This window comes from Mandrillus leucophaeus, unplaced genomic scaffold (genome assembly GCF_000951045.1).
Source record: "Mandrillus leucophaeus isolate KB7577 unplaced genomic scaffold, Mleu.le_1.0 Scaffold539, whole genome shotgun sequence".
Taxonomy (NCBI): Eukaryota; Metazoa; Chordata; class Mammalia; order Primates; family Cercopithecidae; genus Mandrillus; species Mandrillus leucophaeus.
Genome location: NW_012105797.1, coordinates 49608 through 76046, shown reverse-complemented (window position 1 = coordinate 76046; position 26439 = coordinate 49608). Strand labels below are relative to the sequence as shown.

Genomic DNA, 26439 nt, shown 5'->3' with positions numbered 1-26439 from the left:
TCCTGAACACACAACCCTAACGATAGTAATACTACTCAATTGATATATACCTTCTCCCTCCACACCGCCGTTACGCAGCTCTAAGTTCTGCAGCGAACCAGGAACCAGAAGAAGAGAGCAGAACATCTCAAGTGGAAAATCCTATGTGGCCTCCAGGGCTGCCCACAATTCTAAACAACTCGAACACACCAACTGGACATTCCCTTGGCCAGACTCAAACTTTGTGCGTGTGTGCATATGTGTGTATGTGTTAAGAGCTCATTCTGAAGATTAGAATACACTTATAAACAGAAACACTGGTTCTGTCAATGAAGTGTCTTGAGATGGCTGAGAGTAGTGAGGCAGAGGGATCACTGTGAAGCCATCATTCCCACCTCCACGAGAGTTATGTACATATTCTGGCTAAAGGCAGAATTTCACCTAAGAGTCTTTTGGGAGGGAAAAGCCAAGAGCAAACCCATGCATTCTACTTCTATTAATATGACTTCTGTTAATATGAGTTCTGTTAATATGTGGCTAATTTGGCTGCTGTTGAGTATGAGATTGGCTTAACACTGGAAAGCATTTCGATTTCACACCAGGGAGTCAGGCTAAGCACAGAGCCCTTCTCAAGATGGTAAGAATCTATAAAATGGCTCACGCCAGTAGTCCCAGCACTTTGGGAGGCCGAGGTGGGCGGATCACGAGGTCAGGAGTTCAAGACCAGCCTGACCAACATGGTGAAACCCCATCTCTACTAAAAATACAAAAATCAGCTGAGCGTGGTGGTGGGCGCCTGTAATCCCAGCTGCTGAGGCAGGAGAATCGCTTGAGGCTGGGAGGCGGAGGTTGCAGTGAGCTGAGATCACGCTGCTGCACTCCAGCCTGGGTGAGAGAGCAAGACTCCGTCTCAAAAAAATGAAGAAAAAAAAAAAAATCGATAAAATGGGGGTACTAACACCTATTAAGTAGGACTGTAAAAATTAATCAAATGGCATGTGTAAAGCATCGAGTTCAGTTCCTGGCACACTGTAAGTACTGAAAAAATAATTATTATTCCTATGTTCTGTATGATTTTAACTATGCAAAAACGGGCAGAACAAAGATGGCAAGAATATACATCCAATGTTAAAGGTATTATCACTGGATGGTTAGTTATTCTTTGTTTTGTATTTTTGTGTATTGTTTCATATTATATTTTTATTTCTATAGTCAGAAAAAATACACATTATTGAAAAAACTGTAAAGATTTATTGAACACCATATGTAGGCTTATAAATGTGTAAAGGCACTTGTCAAGGATCCCATCCAATCTTCCCAAAAATCACTGAGGTACATATTTCCAACCAACATTTTGTAGAAGAGGAGATAGAGGTCTACAAAGTTAGCTGACTTGCTTACCAGCCAATGAGTTACAAAGCCAGCTTCCAAATACAGGCCTGTTCACACCAGAGTCACTATAAGCAGGGGTTCTCAGCTGGAGTGGGGAATGAGGATGGTGATCAGAAACCCTGACTCCTCTTCTCATATTCCTTCTGCCCCGTTACACACATCTACATGCATATATGCACACATACATGTACATACACACAGCCCCTCCTCCAGTAAATCATGTTGCAAACTGAAGGCATAGGTTGTAATTCAACAGGGACAGAACCAGCTTGGGGAATAGAAGATAGGAAGGTAACAGAGAAACCACACACAGACTTACCCTTAAGCTGTGGACATTAGTTTGCATTTGATTTTTAGTGATGTCATATGCAGTGGCCAAGGAAATTGTCAAAGGACCTTGCATCTCGGATAACTCAGCTACAGGTATGCAAAAGTGTCAGCCTAACTAACTGAATTTTTAAAGGAACTGATGGTCCAATGCATTGGACACATCAATCTCGGTGACCCAGAAAGGCTGGTGAGATTTTTGTGGGCTGGTTAAAACCTCTCCAGGCTTGAATGGACCTCAAACGTAGTTGCAGGCCTGATGCACAAATGGGAAATATATGCTTTCAACCAAGCTGATTACTTTGAATCTCTGGGGAAAATCAGATGTCTGCATTTGTCTTTGTCAAATTTCAAATGAATTTTTTGCCTATAATTTGGAGGGGAGCTACAAATGAAGGGCCCTGCAGGGCAGTAATGAGTCAACAGTAGCTCATTCTGTGTTTATAGCATCTTTGTTTATCTGGTCAGGTTTTATTATTATTATTATTTTTTGAGATGGAGTTTCACTCTGTCACCCAGGCTGAGGTGCAGTGGTGCAATCTTGGCTCACTGCAACCTCTGCCTCCTGGGTTCAAGCGATACTCCTGCCTCAGTCTCCCGAGTAGCTGGGATTACAGGCATGTGCCACCATGCCTGGCTAATTTTGTATTTTTAGTAGAGATGGGGTTTCGCCATGTTGGTCTGGTTGGTCTCGAACTCCTGACCTCAGGTGATCTACCTGCCTTGGCCTCCCAAAGTGCTGGGATTATAGGCGTGAGCCACCATGCTTGGTCATCTGGTCAGGTTTAAAGCAGGTGCTCATTCTGGAGGGCTGCATGTGTTGTCTTGCACACCTGCTAAATTGATACTAGAATCTTCTAAAATTACTGTCCAGGGACAAATCAGTGTCACTCTTGGTCTCTGTAAGTTCCTCCCAGCAGTATGTAAGAAACTATCTTTGTAGATGTCTAAAATCTCACTTAAGGGTTGTATGCTCAGTAATGAAATAAGTCACCTGTGTGTTGTTTGAAATGGCATCATGAATTTTAGCATTGGGTGTAAGTGTCCAGTCACCATGTTGATGACTTTCTTGTTCCTTAGTTCTAGTTAGGCTTCTTCTCTGCCACATTCTAAAACCTGTCTGACCAGGGACCACAGTGGGAGAGGAAGGATTTTGCTTTACTTTAGGGAAGATCACATGGATCATTTGAATTCATACTTACCCAAAGGCCAGAGGACAGACCAATGGGCTGCATAGAGCTTTGAGCTCAGCCCAACTGGGTTTTAAGCAAAGGAGGAAGTGGTGATGGAGCAGGAATTTTAGAGGTTTGTATGAGGTGTGATTAACAAATGAGTGATGCTAAACTAGATACTATTTTATAAACTTTTATAGCTTAGAAGACATTTATGTATGTTGTATGATCTGATGTTTACAAAACCTTTTAAATGGGTGTTAACAGGTATTATTATCTCCGTAATATATGACAGAGGTGAAAACCTAGGTTTTCTGACTCCAGAGCACATGAGTGACATGCTTTAATGATTCCACCTTGGGAAGCTCCAAGGGCTGTCATTGCTCAGAATGGTGTGGAACCCCATAGGCCTAAGTTCTGGGGTTTGCCTTCAGACTCAGTTTTAAAATTCCCCAAAGAAGAATAAGGATTATAATTTAATTTTTTTGTTGTTGACTGAGAGAGAGAGAGAGAGCGAGCCCTTATTTATTTACTATACATCTTTTCCTTGACCATTTGAGGGTTTCACAAGAATATTCTACCACCTCTCAGAGCAATTGAAAAAAAAAAAAAAAAGACTTGGCCGGGCACGGTGGTTCATGCCTGTAATCCCAGCACTTTGGGAGGCCAAGGAGGGTGGATCACGAGGTCAAGAGGTCGAGACCATCCTGGCTAACACGGTGAAACCCTGTCTCTACTAAAAATACAAAAAATTAGCAGGGCGTGGTGGCGGGTGCCTGTAGTCCCAGCTACTCGGGAGGCTGAGGCAGGAGAACGGCGTGAACCCGGGAGGCGGAGCTTGCAGTGAGCCGAGATCGCACCACGGACTCCATCTGGGTGACAGAGCGAGACTCCGTATCAAAAAAATTTAAAAAAAAAAAGAAAAGACTTTTATTTCCATCACTTCCAAAAACGTACCGGACCTGTCCTGACTTTCCTGGAGGCTCTCTCAGAGCTCTTCTAACCTTAAGTTCAAGGGCAAGGTAACTGGGAAAAGCCTGAACCTGAGTAAACACTGTTGATCCTGCAGCAGTTGTTACACATCTGCAATTGTATTTTAGTGTCATGTTTACACAACTGCCAGTCCTCATAGACAGGAAGCTTCTCAAGGGTTGGACCACACCTTCCTCTCTTTGTATCCCCTCCAACCCCCAGCCCTGCACAGGCCTTGATTCTAAGGTGGTATAAAAAAATTTTCCTGTTCTTCAGTTACTTAGAATGTATCCCTAGGGACTTACCCACAGCCTAGACGTTGGCTAGAAGATCAGAATAAACAAAATCTAAAACAATCCATGGAAGGCTTAATATTGCTCAGATGTTGATATTACCCAAAATGATCTACAAATTTAATGTAATCCCTATCAAAATCCCAATGGTTTTTTCTTTTTTTTTTTCCCAGGAATAGAAACATTATTCTAAAACCATATAGAATCTCAAGAGGCCCTGAATTGCCAAAACAATCACCAAAAAGAACCACAAAACTGGAGGTCTCACACTTCCTGATTTCAAAACTTATTACTAAGCTACAGTAATCAAAAGAATGTGGTATAGGCATAAAGACAGATATATAGACAGAATAGACAGTCCAAAAATAAACTCTCACCTACATATGGTCAAATGATTTTTCATGAGGATGCTAATATGGTTTGGAATTTGTCCCCTCCAAATCTCATGTTGAAATGTGACCTCCAGTGTTGGAGGTGGGGCCAGGTGGAGGTGTTTGGGTCATGGGGGCAGACTGCTCATGAATGGCTTGGTGCTATCCTCGTGGTAATGACTGAGTTCTCATTCCATGAGTTCACGAATGATGTGATTATAGAAAAGAGTCAGGGGCCTCTGACATCTCTCTCTCAACATGTGATGCACTGGCTTCTCCCTCACCTTCTGCTGTGAGTGGAAGCTTCCTGAGGCCTCACCAGGAGCAGATGCCAATGCCATGCTTCCTGTACAGGCTGCAGAACCATGAGCCAAAATAACCTCTTTTCTTTATAAATTACCCAGCCTTAGGTATTCCTCATAGCAATGCAAATGGACTAACATAAATGTCAAGATCATTCTGTGGGAGAAAATATTCTTTTGACAAATGGCATTGGGAAAACTGGATATCCGTATGCAAAATAATCTGACACCATATACAAAAAATTCACTCAAAACGGATCAAGGCTGGGGGTGGTAGCTCACGCCTGTAATCCCAGCACTTTGGGAGGCCAAGGCAGGCGGATCACATGAGGTCAGGAGTCCAAGACAAGCCTGGGCAACATGGTGAAACTCCGTCTCCACTAAAAGTACAAAAAAATTAGCCAGGCGTGGTGGCATGTGCCTGTAGTCCCAGCTACTGGGGAGGCTGAGGCACAAGAATTGCTTGAACCTGGTAGGCAGAGGTTGAAGTGAGCCAAGATCGCACCACTGCACTCCAGCCTGGGCGACAGACTGAGACTCCATCACAAACAAACAACAAACAAACACACAAACTGGATCAAAATACCTAAATATATAAGCACTAAAACTACAAAGCTTTTAAAAGAAAACACAGAGGGAAGGCTTCATGGGGATTAGGCAATAATTTCTTGTACAGGACAAAAAGCACAGGCAACAAAAGTAAAAATAGATCAATTGGACTACACCAAATGAAAAGGTTTTGTGCATCAAAGGACACAATCAAAAGAGTGAAAAGACAGCCTATCAAATGAAAGAAAATATCTGTAAGTCATATATCTGATAAGGAGTTACTATCTAAAATATATAAAGAACTCCTACAACTAGACAACAACAAAAAGAAAACAACTTCATTTAAAAATGGGTAAAGGACTCAAATAGACATTTCTGCAGAGAAGATATACAACTGGCCAAAAAGCACATGAAAAGATGCTCAATGTCACTAATCATTAGAGAACTGCAAATCAAAACCACAATAAGATACCACCTCATACCCATTAGGATGGCCACTATCAAAACAACCCATAAAATAACAAGTGTTGGTGAGAGAAATTGAAATTCTCATGCATCGTCGGTAGGAATGTAAAATGGTGTGGCCACTATGGCTGGCAGTATGTACGTATATGTGTAGTATGGTGGCTCCTTAAAAAATTAAAAATAGAATTACCATATGATCTAGCAATTCCTCCTGTGGGTATATGCCCAAAAGAACTAAAGCAGGAACTTGAACAGATACTGTGTACACGTAGTCATGGTAACATTATTCACAATAGCCAGAAAGTGAAAGAAACCTCAGTCTCTATCAATAGGTGAATGAATAAAAATAATGTGGCATATACATACAATGGAATGTCATTTGACCTGGAGAAGGAAGGAAATTCTGACACATGCTGCAGCATGAATGAACCTTGAGGACATTTTTTTAAGTGAAATAAGAGGTACCTAGAATAGCGAAATTCATGGAGATGGAAAGAAAAATGGTTGTCAGGAGCTGGGGAAAGGAGGGAGAGAGTAGAGTTTCAGGCAGGTGCGGTGGCTCACACCTGTAATCCCAGCACTTTGGGAGGCTGAGGTGAGAGGATCACCTGACCCCAGGAGTTCAAGTTCAGCCCTGGTAACAGAGTGAGATCTTCATCTCTACGAAAAGTCAATAAGTTTAGCTGGGTGTGGTGGTGCACACTTGTAGTCCCAGTTGCTCAGGAGGTCGAGGTAGGAGGATTGCTTGGGCCTGTGAAGTTGAGGCTGCAGTGAGCTATGACTGCACCACTGCACTCCAGCTGGGGCAGCAGGGCAAAACCTTGACTCCAAAAATAAAAATAAATAAAATAATAAGTAAATAAATAAAGGGTAGACTTTCAGTTTAGCAAGATAAAAAGAGTTTTCAAGATGGATGGTGGTGATGGTTTCACAACAATATGAATGTACTTAACATCATTGAACTGTACACTTAAAAACGGTTAAGATAACACATTTCGTTATGTCTATTTTACCACAATTATTTAAAAAGTAGAACAATGCTCCCAATTCAATTTTGTAAAACACTAGTTGATTTACGTTGAGGTTTGTGCTCTTGAAGTGGTTTGTTTCATGGGAAAAAGCTCATTAGAACTTGGGCATTGTGAGTGTCCCCCATCAAGAACTGCCTGAACCTTCCACAGTCATGGGGCTCTGCTCCGCAAATCTACTTCTCTCTGCCCACCCCCATCTTGCTGATGGAAGCTCTGGAGTTGAGGGATAGCCAGAGTGGGTCCAGGGTCCGCACATGCCAACTAAACCTAGACATGTTTTCTTTGACTCTGGTTTCCTGTAGGGAGTGTAGGGGAAGATGAGCAATTGACCTTGAAGTATTTCAACACTGTCTAAGGAAGTTAAATGAAACAGCTCAGAAGGAGGTCAAAGTAAACCCTCAGAGGCACGCAAGTATAATTCACCTCAATCAATGTCACTGGAGGTGGGTGGCGACGGGTCCTGCAAAATCTTAGTCCTGCCAGCAGGTGGCACTTACCAGCAAGTTGTCACCAGCTGTGTGGCCACGGGGAAGTCATTAACCCTCTCTGGGCTTCACTCATTACCCTTAACGTGAGGACAGTACTTCCCCTATCTATCTAAAAACGTTATTTTAAAAAAATGAGAAAACTGCATATGAAAAATGTTTCAAAACTAGTCTAAAGAGATCTCTGTATAAACACGGATTTCTCCAGGCTGGTCAGTTTTTGTTTAACAAATGAGGCCAGTCGTACCTTTCTTGCCTGGACTTGTAAAATTACAGGTACCCTCTATAAAGTGTGGGCACAGGATCTGGCCCAGAGTGGGTTCAATACGTGGCAGCCACGATGGTTTTTATTTACTGCTGCTCCCCTGTGAGTGGCCCTGACCCACCCTCCTCACTAGGAGAGGGTGGGCTGGGAGGTAGGACGGCGGGAGGATAGTGGGAGGGTGGTGTGTAGTTCTGATGCTGCCTGTCCAGCACCCGTTCCCCTGTCTTCTTGTAAAGGCAGCCCTACTTTTCCTGGGGGTGATTTTCCTTCCCTGTGTGGTTCAGGTGTGGTGCCCTTGCCGCCTCCTCCCTTCCCATCCTTCCCTGGTCCTCCAGGCTGGGCCAGCCAGCATATTCCCTCCCCTTCCCTCTTGGCCACAGTGATTGGCTCAGTGATGATGGGACTGTGACCAAATCCAGGATAAGGAAACATAACTCTGGGTCTTTTGCTGGACCCACTGGGAAACAGAAACACTTTTCTATGAGGCCACTTAGATGGTAGAAGGTAAGCCTTGATCAGGAAGAAAATGAGGCCAACACAAAGGAAAGAGAATTAGAGAGAGAGAGAGAGAGAGAGAGAGAGAGAGAGTCAGACAATTGATGAACACATTCGGATATCTGGAGTCAACCAAATCCAAACCACTGCTGGGTGTTTTAGTTACTTAAGTCAATAAATCTACTCCTTTTTAAAAATTTCTAGTTTGAGTTAAGTTTCTGCCCCTTGTAATGGAAAGTTTTCATTAATGTAATTGGGAAAGACACAGACTTTGAATTATCCCCCAACCTCAATGATGTACCTTATTTTTCTTCTGGAAGGATCCCCATAACAACCACTCACCCTGCGTCCGAACTCTTCCCCTTGCTTCACCTCCCGAGGATAGCCGTCAATCAGGAAGCCCCTGGTGTCCCCGAGGCTGGCCACCATGGCCTCCTTCAGGAGCTCCAGAACGATGCCCTGGAGCAAAGCGAGAGTGGTCAGGACCTGAGCTCCTTCACAGAACACTAGAAGTACCCCAAGTCTCCTTCAGTCATCCACTGAGGGGGGGGAGGAAGGTTCAGATAAGGTTAACAGCAGACAGCGATTGACCATATTTCATTTCACTCTTCCACCTCCACGCCATATTTTAATATCTATGAAATTGGCAGGTATTTATAATCAGTTCTGCATCATAGTTTAATTGTTAGTGTTTTTTTTCTTACTGGTATATTCTTACCAGTTATCTATCTTAAAATATTGGCATCTTAGACTAGATGAGATAAGGTAGCTGTATTTTATATGGTATCACTCCATGAATTAGGCATAATGGCAATTTAAAACTAGACAAAACATGGTATAAAAAGTATTTTACTGGCTGGGTGCGGTAGCTCATGCCTGTAATCCTAGCACTTTGAGAGGCCAAGGCAGGCGGATCACCTAAGGTCAGGAGTTCAAGACCAGCCTGACCATCACGGCAAAACCCCATCTCTACTAAAAATACAAAAAGTAGCCGGGCATCATCATTGTGGGTGCCTGTTATTCTCAGCAACTTGGGAGGTTGAGGCAGGAGAATCACTTGAACTCGGGAGGTGGAAACTGCAGTGAGCCAAGATCGTGCCACTGCACTCCAGCCTGGGTGATGAGCGAGTCTGTGTCTAAAAAAAAAAAAAAAAAAAAAAAAAGGTTATTTTGCTGTTAACCTTTTTCCAGTAAATATTTTATAAAATTTGACATCTACTTAAAAGACTTTTGGTAGATGTAAAGTAGCATTTTCAAGCAAGATCACTTTCTTTGTTGAAAATTTGTATTTAACAAGTGCTTATGGTAAATGAAGTAGGAGAAATACACCAGAGTCTGGAAATTGGTAGAGGAAAAATGCAATCAGCTGCCAGTGGAGGAACTCCCTGCTTGTGGGATCTGTGCCTTCTGGCAGGGGCTTGGGGAATGTGGCCATTGCAAGTGTGGTCAGAATCTATCCCTAGATAATAGCGAATGAAGTCCTCATGAAGTTTATATTCTAATGAAGAAGACAGACAATATTGATGAACAAATAAATATATAATGACGAGTCAGCTACAGATAACTGATAGGTACAAAATTAAAGCAGGACAAAGAGGTACAGAATGCTAGAGGTGTTACTTTCTATAGGGTGGTCAGGGAAGGCATCTGATAAAGTGTAACACTGAAGTGGAGATCTGGATGAAGGAGCAAACTGTGTGACTGGATGAAGAGAGAGCATCAGGCCGCAGACAGAGCAAATGCAAAGGTCCTGCGGCAGGAACAGTCTGACGTGTGGGAGGAACAAGGAGGCTAGTGGTAGGTGGGAGTGAGCAAGGTGAGAGTGGTGGGAATAACACTGGAGAGGGAGCTGGAGGCCAGAGCTGCAGGAAGGACTGTGGATTTCATCCTAAGTGCAGTGGGCAGCCATTGGAAGGTTTCGAGGAAGGGAATAACGCACTTTGGTAAATGCTTTAAAGAAATCATTCTGGCTGTGTCACAGGTGTTTGAACCAGAGAAATTCCATCTTGAATAAAGGCTGGATAAAATAAGGCTGAGACCTACTGGGCTGCATTCCCAGAAGGTTAAGTTGTTCTTTTTTTTTTTTTTTTTTTGATACTGAGTCTCACATTGTCGCCTGGGCTGGAGTGCAGAGGCATGATCTTGGTTCACTATAACCTCTGCCTCCCAGGTTCAGGCGATTCTCCTGCCTCAGTCTTCCAAGTAGCTGGGATTATAGGTGCCCGTCACCACGTCCAGCCAATTTTTTGTATTTTTAGTAGAGATGGGGTTTCACCATGTTGGCCAGGCTGGTCTCGAACTCCTGACCTCGTGATTCACCTGCCTCAGCCTCCCAAAGTGCTGGGATTACAGGCATGAGCCACTGTGCCCAGCCAGGTTAAGCATTCTAAGTCACAGGATGAGATAGGAGGTCAGTACAAGATACAGGTCATAAAGACCTTGCTGATAAAACGGCTGCAGTAGAGAAACTGGGTAAAACCCATCAAAAACAAGACGGCAACAAGAGTGACCTCTGGTTGTCCTCACTGCTACACTCCCACCCAGCGCCATGACAGTTTACAAATGCCACAGCAACGTCAGGAAGTTACCCTACATGGTCAAAAAAGGGAAGCATGAATAATCCACCCCTTGTTTAGCATACCATCAAGAAATATTCCATAAAATGGGTAACCAGCAGCCTTCGGGGCTGCTCTGTCCATGCAGTAGCCATTCTTTTATTCCTCTGCTTTCTTTTTTTTTTTGAGACGGAGTCTCGCTCTGTCGCCCAGGCTGGAGTGCAGTGACGCGATCTTGGCTCACCGCAAGCTCTGCCTCCTGGGTTCAGGCCATTCTCCTGCCTCAGCCTCCCGAGTAGCTGGGACTACAGATGCCCGCCACCACACCCGGCTAATTTTTTGTATTTTTAGTAGAGATGGGGTTTCACTGTGTTAGCCAGGATGGTCTCGATCTCCTGACCTCGTGATCCGCCGGCCTCGGCCTCCCAAAGTGCTGGGATTACAGGCGTGAGCCACCACGCCCGGCTCTACTTTCTTAACAAACTTCCTTTCACTTTACAACTCACCCTGAATTCTTTCCTGCACAAGATCCAAGAACAGTCTCTTGGGGTCTGGATCGGGACCCCTTTCCGATAACAGCTGCTGTGGAAAGAGGAGACTCTAGGGAAAAGGGTGGGCTCCAGGAAGCCAGCTAAGTGGTAACTGTAATGGTCTGTTTTCCTTTCATGAGGACCATTCTGGCTTCCAGGTGGGAAACTGGTTAGAGAGGAACCAGACGGCTCTATTGCTAACAGAGACTGTATCATACAGCCCTCATTACAGAGCCTAGCATGGGACCCCGTGTGGCAGGGATGAATATTTCTTGATATCCCTACCACCCAGCTTCTCAGAGATGGATGGTGACTTAAGAAGAAGAAAAAAGATAGAAAAGGGGATATTCTTAAATTACACAAGAAGATAGCAAATTTCAAGAGAATGCCATCATACCTCCCAGGACTAGGCCAAAGCATTGTTTTATATTTTCTGGGGGTTTCTAATTCTGGGCTCTGCTGCACCACACTCACTTCTGTTTTGAAACTTCTCCCATTCTAAAGTGGGATGAATTTGGAGGGAAAATGTGAAATTAGGCCAACATTCGAGGGTCTGGTAGACAAACAAGATGGAAGGAGCCTGGGCCAGCTCGACCTGGCTGGGCAGAAGGGCTGTCTGCTGTAGACCTGCCTGCGTCTGGATTGCTGCAAAGGAGGGCAATAAAATACAGCTATTGTTTCTTTGGGTTTCTTAGTTCCAGCAGCTCAGGTTCCTTACAAAAACCCCAAGGATCTCCCCAGACAGGAAGGGCAGTAGTGTCGGGCAGGCCGTGTTGCTTACTGAGGGCACCAGGTCTCCACGTTCCATAATGTCTCTGATCAATTTGCTTCTTTCAGATTCTGATGCCAGTTCCTTACGCAGGAGCTCGCCAGTCGAGAGATGTGTAAATCCATATTTTTCCACCAGCTTTTCACACTGTGTGCCTTTGCCAGAGCCAGGACCACCTTGAAAAGAAGTCATGTGTCAGACATGCATTCCAAGTCTGGTGCCTCATTTTTAATGGTAGTCACCATGGTGAGCAAGCCTCAGTGTTCCAGTCACCAAGCATGTATTGGGAGCTTGGGATTTGCTATACCAGGAGCTGTGCTGAGAGTGGTGGATGCAAGTGGAGAATGGGATACAGCCCTTACCTTTAAAGAGCTTAGACTATCCATGAAGCAGGAGGGGGCAGGTGTTACAGAAAAACAAACAGTTACTTTTCATAGACCACTTGTAACTCATGGTCATGGGCAGTTAGTGAAGAGGAGTGCAACCTACTATGGGGGCACAGAGGAGGGGTACTTGGCTCCGTTTTGGTAGAGATGCAAAGTCAGAGAAGTTTCCTTGGAGAACTGAACCTGCTCATGTGCAAAGCACTGGCCACAGTTCCTGATAATGAATGCTCAACAAATGCTAGCTTTTAATTTAAGAAAATAAGTGTTTTTATTTTCAGCAATCTCAAACTTACAATAGAGTTGTGAGGACAAAGAACTTTCAGAAACACTTGGGAATAAGTTGCTAAGTGGATGCCTCTTTACTCCAGAACCTTTTAGTGTCATTTCCCACAAACAAGGAAACAAGCACTTCCTCCTTCATAATGATATCCTTGGACCCCTCCAAATTTCAATTGAATTGTCCCAATTGACTCCATAATGTCCTCTGAAGTCAATGGGTCAAATTCAGGATCACACATTGCCTTTCGTCGTCATGTCCTTCTGCTCTCCTTCAGTATGGAACAGTTTTTGTGGGTGTCCTTGATACATTTGAAGATTATGAATAGTTATTTTATAGAATGTCCCTCAATATGTTTTATTTCTTATTTTTTCCCTAGCTATTATCAATTCTGAGTATCTACCATATCCCTTTCATGAATAGTATGTCTTTGACTCTTTCCCTTGCCCTCCAAGTTCAATCAGTTAAGTCACAGGATTTTACATCTGAAAATAATAATAATAGCTAACCTTTGTCAAGTGCTTATTGTACCAGTCACTATTCTAAACATTTTAGGTATTATGTATGAGGTTATATAAAATAACCTTAAGAGGCATGCACTGACATTATTCCCATTTTACAGATAAGGAAGCCGAGGCACAGAGAAGTTAACTCCATTGGGTAAGCTGCACTGCTAGTGAGTAGCAAGCCTAGGACGTGAAGCCTGAGCTCTGACTCTCAGAGGCGTTCCCTTCTCTCCTCCCCACTGTGGCCACATTGACCTGGCCACACTTCAGGTCCTCATCCTCTCTCTGCCTGGCGTATGGCGATAACTCCATCTCCGCATGTCAGAATGGGAGGAGCTTTGGAGCCCCACAGACTTGCTAGCAGGATGATGTGCCTGGAAAGCAGGGCGCTCCCACCTCCATAGCACTCAATGGCCTCCTATGCCCCCAGAGTAAAATTCAAATTCCCTACAGCAGCATCCCAACTCTCCAGAATCTAGTCCTACTTTACCTCTCCAGCATCTTTCCCCCTATTTCTTTTTCTTCTTCTTTTTTTTTTTTTGAGATGGAGTCTTGCTCTATTGCCCAGGCTGGAGTGCAGTGGTGCAATGTCACCTCACTGCAACCTCCACCCCCCAGGTTCAAGTAATTCTCCTGCCTCAGCCTCCCAATTAGCTGGGATTACAGGTGCATGCCACCATGCCTGGCAAATTTTTGTATTTTTTGATACAGACAGGGTTTCACTACATTGGCCAGGCTGGTCTCGAACTTCTGGCCTCAAGTGATCCACCCGCCTCAGCCTCCTGAAGTCCTGGGATTACAGGCATGAGCCACTGTGCCGGATCCCTCTCCCCCATTTCTTACCCTCCTCCAGCACTGTCATGTCCAACTGACACAGTTCTTGGACTGACACAGTTCTTTCAATGCTTTCCATGTGCCTGGAAAGTAGGGCACTCCTACCTCCATAGCATTCAATGGCCTCCTATGCCCATACAGACTTTTCCAGGCTACCATGCTTTTGTTCTTCTTGGTCCTCAGCTTGAAAGGCCCTTCCTTCCTTCTCTTCTCTTTGTTTTCTCCCCCAGCTTTATTGAGGTATCATTGATAAAACTATAAATTTAAGGTGTACAATGTGACGATTTGATATACATATATATTGTGAAATGATTACCACAATCAAGTTAACAAACCTTCATCTCATATAGTTAACTTTTTTTTTTTGTGCTGAAGACATTTCACATCTATTCTCCTAGCTAATTTCAAGTATATAATACAGTGTTGTTCATTGTAGCCATCACACTGTACATGAGGTCTCCAGAACCGCTTCTCCTCACTTCCCCAGCCCCTGGCAACCACCATTCTTACTATCTGCTTCTATGAATTTGACTTTTTCAGATTCCACGTACCTGTGAGATCAAGCAGTATTTGTCTTTCTGTGCCTGGCTTATTTCACTTAGCATTAATGTCTCCCAATATGTTATCACAAATGGCAGCATTTCTGTCTTTTATGGCTGAATAATATTCTATATTCCAGCACATTTTCTTTACCCATTCATCTTTTCTTTCTTTCTTTTTTTTTTTTCTTTGAGATAGGGTCTTGCTCTGTCCCCAGGCTGGAGTGCAGTGACACAATCACAGCTCACTGCATCCTTGAACTCAAAACTCCTGGGCTGAAGCAATCCTCTTGCCTTGGCCTCTTGAGTAGCTGGAACTACAAGTACACACCACCACACCCAGCTAATTTTTAAATTTTTTGTAGAAACAGGGTATCTTGCTATGTTGCCCAGGCTGGTCTTGAACTCCAGGCCTCAAGCGATCCTCTCACCTCAGCCTGTCAAACTTCTGGGATTACAGGCCTGAGCCACTGTGCCCAGCCATATTCATCCTTTTTCCTAATGATCAAGGTCTTCCTCAGCCCTTAGGCCCAGATCACATGCTTCCCTCTTCTGGCAGGAGCCAGACCTCTCACCCTTGACTCTGTTGGAGCTAAAGCTGTAAACAGTGCCGTGTAATCCCTGCCTGCCTTACTCTTGGGCTGCAGCTCCCTCACTGGTCGCCGGCCCTGCAGGCTTCTCTGGGTGCCCTGAGCACATTACACAGCACCTTGCACATCGTAAGTTCGCCATAAATGCCTGACAAAGTTAAAAGAAAATATTTACCATCAGCATGCAAAACATGATTGAAATTTTAGTATGGTAATGAGGATTTACAACTCATTCTGCAATTTTCCTGGTTTGCCTTTTGTCATACTTAAAGCTCCTTTCTTTGTGCAGTTTGCAACTTCCCTCTTAAGGGACATTAGTTGTTGACCCTTTTTAATAGAACGGCCCCTCATTTCCCCTTCTTTGCCTTGCCAGAAAATCCAGGAAAGATCTGAGTTTTCTATCTTCTGTTCATCTATACAGCTGCTCTAAGCCAAATGGGGAGGGAGTCAGTCAGACCCCTCATAGTATTGTCAGGGATGGGCTGGATGTAATAGGAAAACAGCAATTATAGAGGCTCCCCAAAATAATGCAGACCACTTAAAGAAGCAGCCAATTGCCAGCTAATGCTATGTTTACTGTAAGCACTATGCCTCCTGTCTCTCGGTATAATGGGAATGGAGAGTGTGGGAACAAGGAGGCCACTCCGGAGAAGAAGTGCTTCCAGGTAAATGACTAAGGGGTGAAGTGGCTGAGCTCCTGCAAAGGCCATCATGGTTTCTGCGGCTGGATTTACCTGGAAATGCTTTTCCTGGGATGGCTGGGAGCCCTCCATGTGGAAAAGATATTTTCAGACTTGGCTTGCAAGGCAAAAATGCCATGTTCCAATTATTTTCTTCCTTCAGCATCCTGCTAATATGACTATTACAGTTTTTGTTCCTCTAAAATGTTATTTAATAAATGTCGACACAAAGGCAATTAAAAATCTTCAGCTCAAATTAACAACAGCTGTGTGTTGAACAGCAGCCGCTGCCCCAGTTAGAAACTTTCGTGGGAGCAACAGCTGCAGATTTTTAGCATTCTTTGGCCAAATGGCGCAGGCACTGTGGAATTTTAAGTAATCTACACAATAGCTTGATTCTTCCCTTGGCTCCAAACTGAAGAACAAAGTGATTTTATCACTGCAGTGAAAGCACAAAAACTGCTGGTAGAAACATAAATTTTCATATACTGCCACTGACATATCTTTGAGGTCTTAACTGATGACTTTTAAATAAAAAACAATGGGGCCTTGATATCCCTCCAGGATAATTTGTTACACAGCAAAAGATATTTTGAGGAACCACATCTCAGAATGAGTGGGCTGTGTCCTCTGGTGGCAAGCTGACTGATGACAGATAGGAGCTGTCACATTTACTGTCATCTCACTAATTTTTAGTGTATCATTACCCAAGGCTCGGACCCCTGAACAAGCCCATACACCATACCACATGATGTGATTCACAAAGAGAGTGTGGAATATGAGATTCTATTTTGAAGATGTCTGTAAATACCTCACAAAAAGGTGGAAAATGTAAAAAGCGTTCCCTGTGAGGCCAAAGGTGCTATATTGTGAAAAGTGCAGGTACTGTGAGCGTCCACTTCCCATCTCAGCAAGTCATGTCCCTACAGGTCGCGACAGCATCGCCACAGAAGGAAGGGAGGGGAGAGACTGTATGGGAATTGCCAGCCCAGGTAGTCTAAGTCTGCCTTCTCTTCGGTACCTGATGTTCTTTGAGAGGTAGAACTGAAACCACCTGCATCACCTCAGCATGCCCACGTGGGTCACATTTTCCAGTTTGCTTTGTATTGACAGGAGCAATCCTCTCTTGTGAGATAGCTCCTGGATTCATTAGCTAGGCTCCTTAAGATAAGGACCAGCCTCCGCCTCCCAGGTTCAAGCGATTCTCCTGCCTCAGCCTCCCGAGTAGCTGGGACTACAGGCGAGTGCCACCACTCCTGGCTAATTTTTGTATTTTTAGTAGAGGCAGGGTTTCACCATGTTGACCAGGCTGGTCTCGAACTCCTGACCTCAAGTGATCCGCCCACCTTGGCCTCCCAAAGTGCTGGGATTACAGGCATGAGCCACCGGGCCCAGCCTAAAATGACCTTTGTTGACATTTTATTGCATCTTACTAACTCCAGGATGTTACCTGGAATTAAGCATGAAGCTTAATTAATACAGCTCTTTTTAAAGAAACATCTGTTGGACAGCTAGTGTGGGTTTCACACTGCTAAGCACTAGAAATAAAAAGACCCAGAACTGGGTCTTTTCCATCAGAAAGGTCCCAGTCTAGTGGGGAGGATGGGCAGGTGAACCATCATCACAGCTGTGTGATAGGTTCTATGAGTGGGGCCTGTAAACACCATCGCAGAAGCACTGGCTGGGACTCCGTAGGAAGGGGAAGGGTAATTAATCACCTTTGCCAGCACAAGGGAAGTGTGGGAAAGATGGCATAAGGCTGAGCCTGGTGTCTTCAGTAATGGAACCTGGAGCATGAAAGGGCTCTGCATCTGCACAGGGGTGGAAGTGGAGGAGTATGAAGTATTATGAAGGGCACAGGACGGGTGATCTGACAATCAACACTGGTTCTGCCACTTACTAGTCACGTGGTTACAGAGCAATCTTTTAATTTCTCTAAATCTTAGTTTCTTCATCTGTAAAATGGGGGGAAATAATCACCAACTTTCTGTCTCATTCCACTTGAGGCGCCACCTCCTCATCTCCCATACCCAACCAGTTGCCAAGCTTTGTCAAGTCTACATTTGAAAAGTCTCTGCAATTTGTCCCCTGTTCTCCCAAATGTCAATGAAAACTTTCCTGTTTCCATCTTTCTGTTAAAATGTTGGTGCTTGGTAAAAGCTATTTACAATGAAGGGGTGTTATACACTTCCATAGCTCTTCCTGAGTTACACTGTCTGGCACATCAAGGTTTAAATTAAACATAATCCAAAGTCAGTAATGAATCTGGGGACTAGCCATTACTTCCAGACTTCCAGACCACTTGCAGGTACTTAAGATATATCCGTGTGTGCACGATCTCTCTCTCTCTCTGTGTCACACACACACGTGTATATATGTGACAGTGTATGTGAAGATACATGTATCTAGTTTAGAAAACTCAATGTTTATTTTCTCCAAGTTTCAAAGCAGAGAGAACAGTATTCTCTGGGTTTAATTGCTATCAGCAAAGCTTTCCAGGCTTTAATTCCCATTCCACCGCAGTCTGAGAGATCTTTAAGCCTCCTCAGCACCAATGACCTTCATCACTTACCCAATTTCAGCCCCCCGCGGCTCTGGCTGAACCTGAGCGTTCGTTATTTGGATGTCTTCTCCCACTCTGATAGCATCTTTCTCTCCCTTTCGCTTTTCCCTTGACCTCACTTCTTCTCAACTTGTTCCTTGCCATCGTTATGACCTTACTGGGTTGGCCCATTCCCTTTGGGCTCCACTTACCTCCCTAGCTAGCTGGACACCAGGCCCTTTCTAGCAACTTTGAATCCTTTGCCCCACTTCAGTTCTATGGAACCTGCCGTGTCACCATCAGCCTACTCTCCCTGCCCAGCCCACCACAGGCTTTATTTGCATCTACTCTGGGCTGCTAAGAGTTCCCTTGAGAAAGTCCGAAAACTGAACCAAATGAGTCATGTTATCTAACTTCATAATAGTTTTTAGTGCTTCTTGGCAAATATCCTTCTTTTTTCCTGGTATCAAGTTGGACATTAATTGGATGTCCATGAATGGACGCTAATACTTCCCACTGTCCTTCAAACACATCCTCATTTCTCTCACTCTTCACATGTTTGACCCTCTTACTCACTAAGATGAAGACTGTATCATTTCCTCAGTGTTTTCAGAACATTGATGTCTTCATCCTTTGCCCTCTATCCTTCTTTCTCCTGTTTGGAAAATTTTATGCCATTTAGCTTAAGGCTAATTTATCTGCCTTGGCTCTTGTAAAATATATACATATATTACAGATGACTTCATACCCTCTTTTTTTGTCCACATGAAATTTATTTCTCTTGGTTGGCAGCTTCTTTTCTGTATAATATCATGCTCAGTTTTCCCCAGTCCACACAATAAGGATCAGAATTATTATCTGTAAAATGAGGCAGTTCCTCTTGGTGATGGTTAGAAATCTTTTTAGCTTCTTCCTAGTAAAATTCTATAATCTTACAAAGGTTGGACACAGGCTTTTTTATATTGTGGTACTATTTTAACAACTATTGTGGTACTATACATATGATTTCCCTGCTTTGGCTCCTGTAAAATATAAATTTGAATATATACAAAATACAAATATATATAAATATATATATTTTATAGGAGCCAAAGCAGAGAAATTATATACATATAAAATATATTAACAGATAAAGGATATGTATGTACAGATACATGTATCTAGTTTATATGGATGATATATATTATTTACTTAAAATTTTGTCTTCCTTATTAGGTTCTATGGTATGAGTGTGGAATCTGGGTCTACTTTGCTCACCATGGTGCCCAAACAGTGCCTGAAATGTAATAGACACTTCATAATAGCAGCTGAAAGACTAAAAATTTAATGATAAATGGATCCTCTTCTGCCTGCTCCAAAAACCTGACGCTCTCTTTTTTGTCCATATGAAATATATTTCTCTTGGTTGGCATCTTTTCTTCTGTATAACATCATGCTTGGTTCTTCCCCAGTCCAAATGAAAATATTTCTACCATTGCGTGTGTCCTCTGAGTTATCTTTATATTCTTTTTTTTTTTTTTTTTTTTTTTTTTAGCAGCGGAAAACTGCCTGTTTCCATTTCCTCTTCATTTATTGACTCCCTATCCTCTTGGAAACTATCTCCTATCTCATCACACTCTGAAATTGCTCTTTTACAGTTCAACAGCGATTGCATGTTTGTCATATTACTTGTTGGCTTGCTTCTAGTCTTTGATACCTTTGACTCTGTAACACCAACGACCAACATCTAAAAATTCTCTCCTTCTCTGGCTTCTAGCACATACAGTTTGCTCACGTTCTCTTCCTTTCTTTGCCAGGCTGAAGCTCGCGGAGGGCAGAAACCACTTAGGCTGGCATCCCCACAGAACCTGGCCCAGTGTCACAGACAATTGTTAACGACAGCCAGTGTCCAGGAGCCTGTGGCCCTACGAAAGTGACACCTCTGCTCCTTTCACATAAGAGGATCACGGGACCCACGGGCTTGAGTTCCAGGTTGACACCTCAGGCCATTCTCCATCCGGTTAGATGACTTTGATCAAGTCACATATCTGCTTTGAGCTTCAACCTCTTCAGTTAGAAAATGGGGGTGGTCACAATGCCTGTTGGTTGTGAGGGCAAAATAATGTATGTGAATCTCTTGGATCGGTAGCTGGCAAAGTGAAACGTACAATAAGCATCATAATTATTATCTGCAAAATGTGGCAGCTACTGTTGGTGACGTTTAAAAGTCTTTCTAACTCTAACTTACTCCCACTAAAATTCCATGAGCTTACAAAGGTTGGACACAGCAGTTTTATATCCTGGTACTGTTTTAACACCTTTAAAGGCACATCGTCTTCCCAGTTATAGCTTGTGAGAGGATCGAATATCTTTTGCAAATCAAACTATCTTATTTCTCATCTCCATATTTTAGAAACCTATCATATTTCTGCCTGTTGAAATATTTCTTTCTCCCTAAATGAAAATAGGTCCCTATGTTGGGTTGAGGTTTTTGTGAACGAATGACTCTTTTCTGAGAAAAACCATTATGCCATCAGATCATGAACTGACTGTGCCCTAGGAATGATCCTCAACCAGTCTGGGCCTATGAGTCACTTGAAACCTTCTCCATCTGGGAAGAGCTGCATCACTGTGCCGAGTTTCAGCAGGCTGCTGCTGGGAACTGACACTCTTGGACCGAAAACAATTGAGATAAATAGATCTTTATCCTCAAAGACAACATCTTTATTAGTTCTGAAATGCACCGACTGCTTCAGGTTATTTGGTGAATATGTGGAAATATGCCAGGGTCCGCTGAAGGTTATACGGGAAAACTTTAAATGGGACTGGGAATGTCGAGAGTAGAAACCGTGCCTTATTTATCAGTGCCTGTGTATAGTATATCAATGAATGAATGATGGACTATCTGTGAGCTTCACAAAGGCAACCCTGGACATAACAAGAAAGTCAATTAGGGGACCTTTGTTCTTGACCACTTCTCCTTTGAACTAGCTGAGTGATTCTGGGAGAGTCACTTTGCCTCTTTGGGTGCTGGCTTCTCTGTAAAGAGAAGAGGCTGAATTAAATGAGTGGCTTCCTGTGTTAGATTGTATTACTTTCTTAAATATTCCAGCTTTCCTTCCATAGTGCTTCTCCCTGTGCCTGTGGAAGGGGGACTCTTCCCCACCTTCTTTCTTTTCTTTCTTTTTTCTTTTTCTTTTTGAGATGGAGTCTTGCTCTGTTGCCCAAGCTGGAGTGCAATGGCGTGATCTTGGCTCACCGCAACCTCTGCCACCAGGGTTCAAGCGATTCTCCTGCCTCAGCCTCCTGAGTAGCTGGGATTACAGGCACCCACCACCACGCTTGGCTATTTTCTGTATTTTCAGTAGAGACGGGGTTTTGCCATGTTGGCCAGGCTGGTCTTGAACTCCTGACTCAGGTGATCTGCCCACCTCAGCCTTCAAAGTGCTGGGATTACAGGTGAGAGCCACCATGCCCAGCCTGCCCCAAACTTCTTGAAGTTAAGAGTTCCAGGGGACTTGCTTTGGTCAATGAAATGTGGGCAGAGGCGGATGTGTACCGGTTTTGAGCAGAGGTTTTTACACCCAGCACATGGTGTGCCAGGTCTTTTCCCTTTGCCATGAGACTGGTAATGTTTCAGCTAATAAGGGCTCCATTAGCATGGTTACCAGAGTGAAGCTGGGGAGTTGTTTGGAAAAACTCCTGAATTTGCAGATCTGTACATCTCTGGGCTGAGGCTTGGGAACTTAAGAGTTTTAGAAAATTCCCCAGGGAAAGTGTACAGACATCTTCAATTTACTTTGAAGTGTACAAGAAAAAAGGATGTATTGATGGATGAATAGAGGGACAGATATAGAACAAGACAAGATATACAGGTTGGAGCACTCCTTATCTGAAATGCTTGGGATCAGAAGTGTTTTATATTTTAATTTTTTTTGATTTTGGGATATTTGCATTATACTTACTAGTTGAGCATCCCAAATCCTAAAATTCAAAATTCCAAATGCTCCAATGAGCTTTTTCTTTGAGCATCATGTTGGCATGCAAAAAGATTAGGATTTTGGAACATTTTGGAGTTTGGATTTTTGGATTAGGGATACTCAACTTGTAGTAAGATGTTAACTGAAGACTCTAGGTGGTGGGTATACAAGTGTTCACTGTAATAGTCTTCCAGCTTTGCTGTATGTTTGAAATATTTTCATAATAAAAAAGGATAATTCCCCAGTGATTCTGATGATTAGCCTGATTTGGAACTTCTAGATTAGATAACCTAAGGAAGGCAATTTGCTGTGAAGTCCCCAATGTCACTGTAGGAAGTCTTTGTTGATTTTTCTTTCTATATTTACAATGTAATAATGCTAAGATAATGGTTCTATCATGAATGAATAATTATTATGATGGTTAATAAAAATCCTTATTGCCTTATCAAAATCAGGGCCATGCCTCTCTCTTGCAGATGAAGGGAATTTTTGGTTTTCTTAGCATAAAGCTGGAGAGAATAGTAGGGGAACTGTGGCCTATTTTGCACCAATGGTATAGTTGAGAGACCAAATATGTTTGAGAAGTCATTGCAGACTATTCAGATAAAAGTCACAATACTTTTGGCTTGATATTTTATCTAATAAATATCTGTTTTATATGTTCTATTTGTAATTATTTAATTCTTACAACAGCTATTTGAAGAAGGTGCTGTTTGTAATCCTATCACAGATGAAGAAACCATGCCAAGGGCCAGCTGTGCCCTGGTACCACTAAACTCTACACCCTCTCATATGTGGGGCCCTTCTGACCTGTCTTTCTGGAAATCAGACAGACTGCCTTTGGGAAATGCACTGCACAGCCTGCAGTTGACTGGAATGGTCACTGGGAGCTAGGCTTTCATCATGGCCCCATCAGCTGGCCAGATGAAATACAGGACACCCAGTCAAATCCTGCATGAGACTTATACTAAACGCCATGTCATTGTTTATCTACAATTCAAATCTAACTATGGCTCTTGTATTTTTATTTGTTAAATCTGGCAACCCTATCAGGCCCCATCACTTATTCACTATTTTTTTTTTTTTTTGAGACTGAGTCTCACTCTCTTATCTAGGCTGGAGTGCAGTGGCGTGATCTTGGCTCGCTGCAGCCTCTGCTTTCTGGGTTCAAGCGATTCTCCTGACTTAGCCTCCAGAATAGCTGGGATTACAGGCTTGTGCCACCATGCCCACCTAATTTTTGTATTTTTAGTAGGGATGGGGTTTCACTGTCTTGGCCAGGCTGGTCTCGAACTCCTGGCCTCAAGTGATCTGCCCGCATCGGCCTCTTAGAGTGCTAGGATTACAGGCGTGAGCCACTGTGCCTGGCCCACTTATTAACTATAAATAGTAGACTTTAGGGATGTGATTTCATTTATGTTCTAATTAACACTCTTTGATTTTACGATTCAGCCAACACCCACCACAGCCACAGCGAGATGTGAAATCCCTCATTAATCAAGACTCTGAAACCAAATGCCAAGACTCCAGCTCCTACATGGACAGAAAATGAGGAAGGTTCAGGTCTCAGGTGACAGGAAAGGGCAGACACCTTTCCTGGTGCCTGTTGGTGGTGGTTCTGAAATGTTTTTACCCCATGAAGCTGGTGAGCTCCTACAGCTCACAGTACCCTAACCCCACAGAGACAGAGACAGAGACAAGATTTCCAAACTGCTCATAAGAAAACACCATGAAATCACTTGTCCTTTCAGCTGAATACGAATCTACAGAAAAATTAAAAAATTAAAAAACCACAAAAAAATGAAAAAACCAACTAACCAATCAACCAACCAACCAACCAACCAACCAACCAACCAACCAACCAAACACCGATCCTTTGTTTTTTCACCCAGAGGTCTCCAGGGCCTGTTCCAGACCCAGCTCATCAAGCACATTTATTTTTTCAAATTGACAGACCAGAGCTGCTTTTCAAAAGTCACTTCACTCAGGTTCTGCTTGCTTGGGTTTCTGAATTCTTGGAATTCATTGTTCTAGAGTGCCCTGCCTCTTCCAGATTTTTAAACATACCACTTTTCCTCTTTTGTAGCCTACTTTGTACCAAGTCTTAGGCATATATTAAGTGTATAGAATAGGAAACTTACAAATTTACCTCCTCCTTTCTATTTTTCCTTCTATTTATTTATTTTATTTTATTTTTTGAGACGGAGTCTTGCTCTGTTGCCCAGGCTGCTGATTTTGGTTCACTGTCATCTCCACCTCCACCTCCCAGGTTGAAGTGATTTTCGTGCCTCAGTCTCCTGAGTAGCTGAGATTACAGGCGTGCAGCGTGCACCACCATGCTCAGCTAATTTTTTTATTTTAATTTTTCATTTTTAGTAGAGACAGGGTTTCACCATGTTGGCCAGGCTAGTCTCGAACTTCTGGCCTCAAGCTATCCACTTGCCTCGGTCTCCCAAAGTGCTGGGATTACAGGTGTGCACCACCATGTCTGCCCTCTTTTTTTAAAGAAATATTTTTTTTCTCCACTGTGAAAGAAATATATGCTCTTTACTGAAGATTTAGATAATTCAGAAAAGTAAAATGAAGAAGAAAAATAGTTTCACTCCCCATAGGTAACTGCTAAAGACACATTTTGTTTCTCTGCTGCTTTTTTCCTACATGTAGTTTTCTAGTTTGGTTTTCCTTGGGAATCTGTCTGCTCTGAAAGCTTACCTCTTTGGACTTCTGGATTCTCATCTGAAAATAAGCTTGTTGATGGAAAATAAGCGTCTTGTTGTTCCAAGGTCATTTCCAGCACTATCACCCTAACTTTTTCTTTGTCAGAGAACTTGGAGATTATCTGTGCTTGCAGTCTATTTGTGTACAGTAAAGGGAAGTGAGACATTCAGGGCGAATGTTAGTTGGATTACGTCTGAGGTTTTATGTTCAATTCTAGACCACATTGCGGAAACTGGGAGTCTTACACATTGTGATGGGAAAATAAAATGGGCACAATTGTTTTGAAGGGCAACTTGGCAATATAAGTAAAAGAATCTTAAAAGTTTAATTCATATCTGTGAATTTTACCTAAAGAGAAAAAAATCACTGTTTTAGTATATAGATATTCATTACAGAATTTTTAATAAAAGCAAAAATACTGAAAAAATAATGTATTATGATAATACAGCAATAGGTATAAACTGAATAAATTATATTACAGCAACATAAAGGAATAGGATGTAGTCATTAAACTGATGTGCTGAAAGAAGACAGATACTAAATAATATATAGAGTTATACGGTGTGATTCCATTTATGGAAGTTAAAAAATGTCTATGGTAGTCCTTGCAGGGAGTAGTGATGAGGAGGAGACGCAAGGGAGACTTCTGAGGTTCTGGTCACGTTCAATTTCCTAATCTGCATCTTGGTAAGACACATGCATCCAATGAGCGAAATTTCACCAAACAGAATACCTAGGACTTGTGCACTTTTCTGCTTTTCTATTTCGGTTGAATTACAAAAGAACTTTAAAAAATGACATGGCATATTCAGGTATACTATCTTGGAAAGATGCCCTTGAGGTTTTGTTAAGCATAAAAAGTGGGTTTTAAAATTTTATGATCTCGTTCCGATGAAAAATGTACATGAAAATATATATATACATACACAGAAAAAAAAACTGAGAGGAATATAAATCAAAATACTAATAGTATTCATTCCCAGGCATTGGGCTGTTTGTGATTTTGTTATTATTGATACACGTTTTCTAGAATGAAGATGTATTATTTTCTGTAAAAAGAAAAGAAATCCTTAAATTTGAAAATGTTCTGGCCAATCGGTTTTAGGAAAGATTTGGGCTGCATGTGTCTAAAGAGACATGACTTAGGGGAAATAATAAAAGTAGAATTTATTATTCATTCCACCAGAAAATGTAAGGAATCCAAATGAGCTAGGCAGTGGAAGGACTGGGGACACAGAGACAAGAAGATAGCACCCTGCTCTTGAGGAACTTACAACTTACAACAGAAGAAACTGCATGTTTTTAATTGGATGAAGACATAAACCACAAGAAAAGTGTATATGTCTTCAAATATTTGAATGGGCAGGGTGGAGAGAAAGCTAATTTCCTCTGCATGGCAGGACTAGACTAAATAGTGAAAATTTTTTTTCAAACACAATTTTTTTTTTTTTTTTTT

General features: G+C 42.6%; 1 protein-coding gene across 2 annotated transcripts in view; it reads right to left on the bottom strand.

Moving 5' to 3' along the window:
- The window catches only part of LOC105551920 (adenylate kinase isoenzyme 5-like), a 76468-nt gene that overhangs the window by 30281 nt on the left and 19748 nt on the right, over window positions 1-26439 (bottom strand). For both annotated transcript variants that reach the window (XM_011997358.1, XM_011997359.1), the window contains exons 3-4: window positions 11965-12128; window positions 8441-8557 (exon numbers count right to left, since the gene is read on the bottom strand). In XM_011997358.1, coding sequence (XP_011852748.1) covers window positions 8441-8557; window positions 11965-12128 — 281 coding nt within the window. The remainder of the gene's footprint in view (window positions 1-8440; window positions 8558-11964; window positions 12129-26439) is intronic.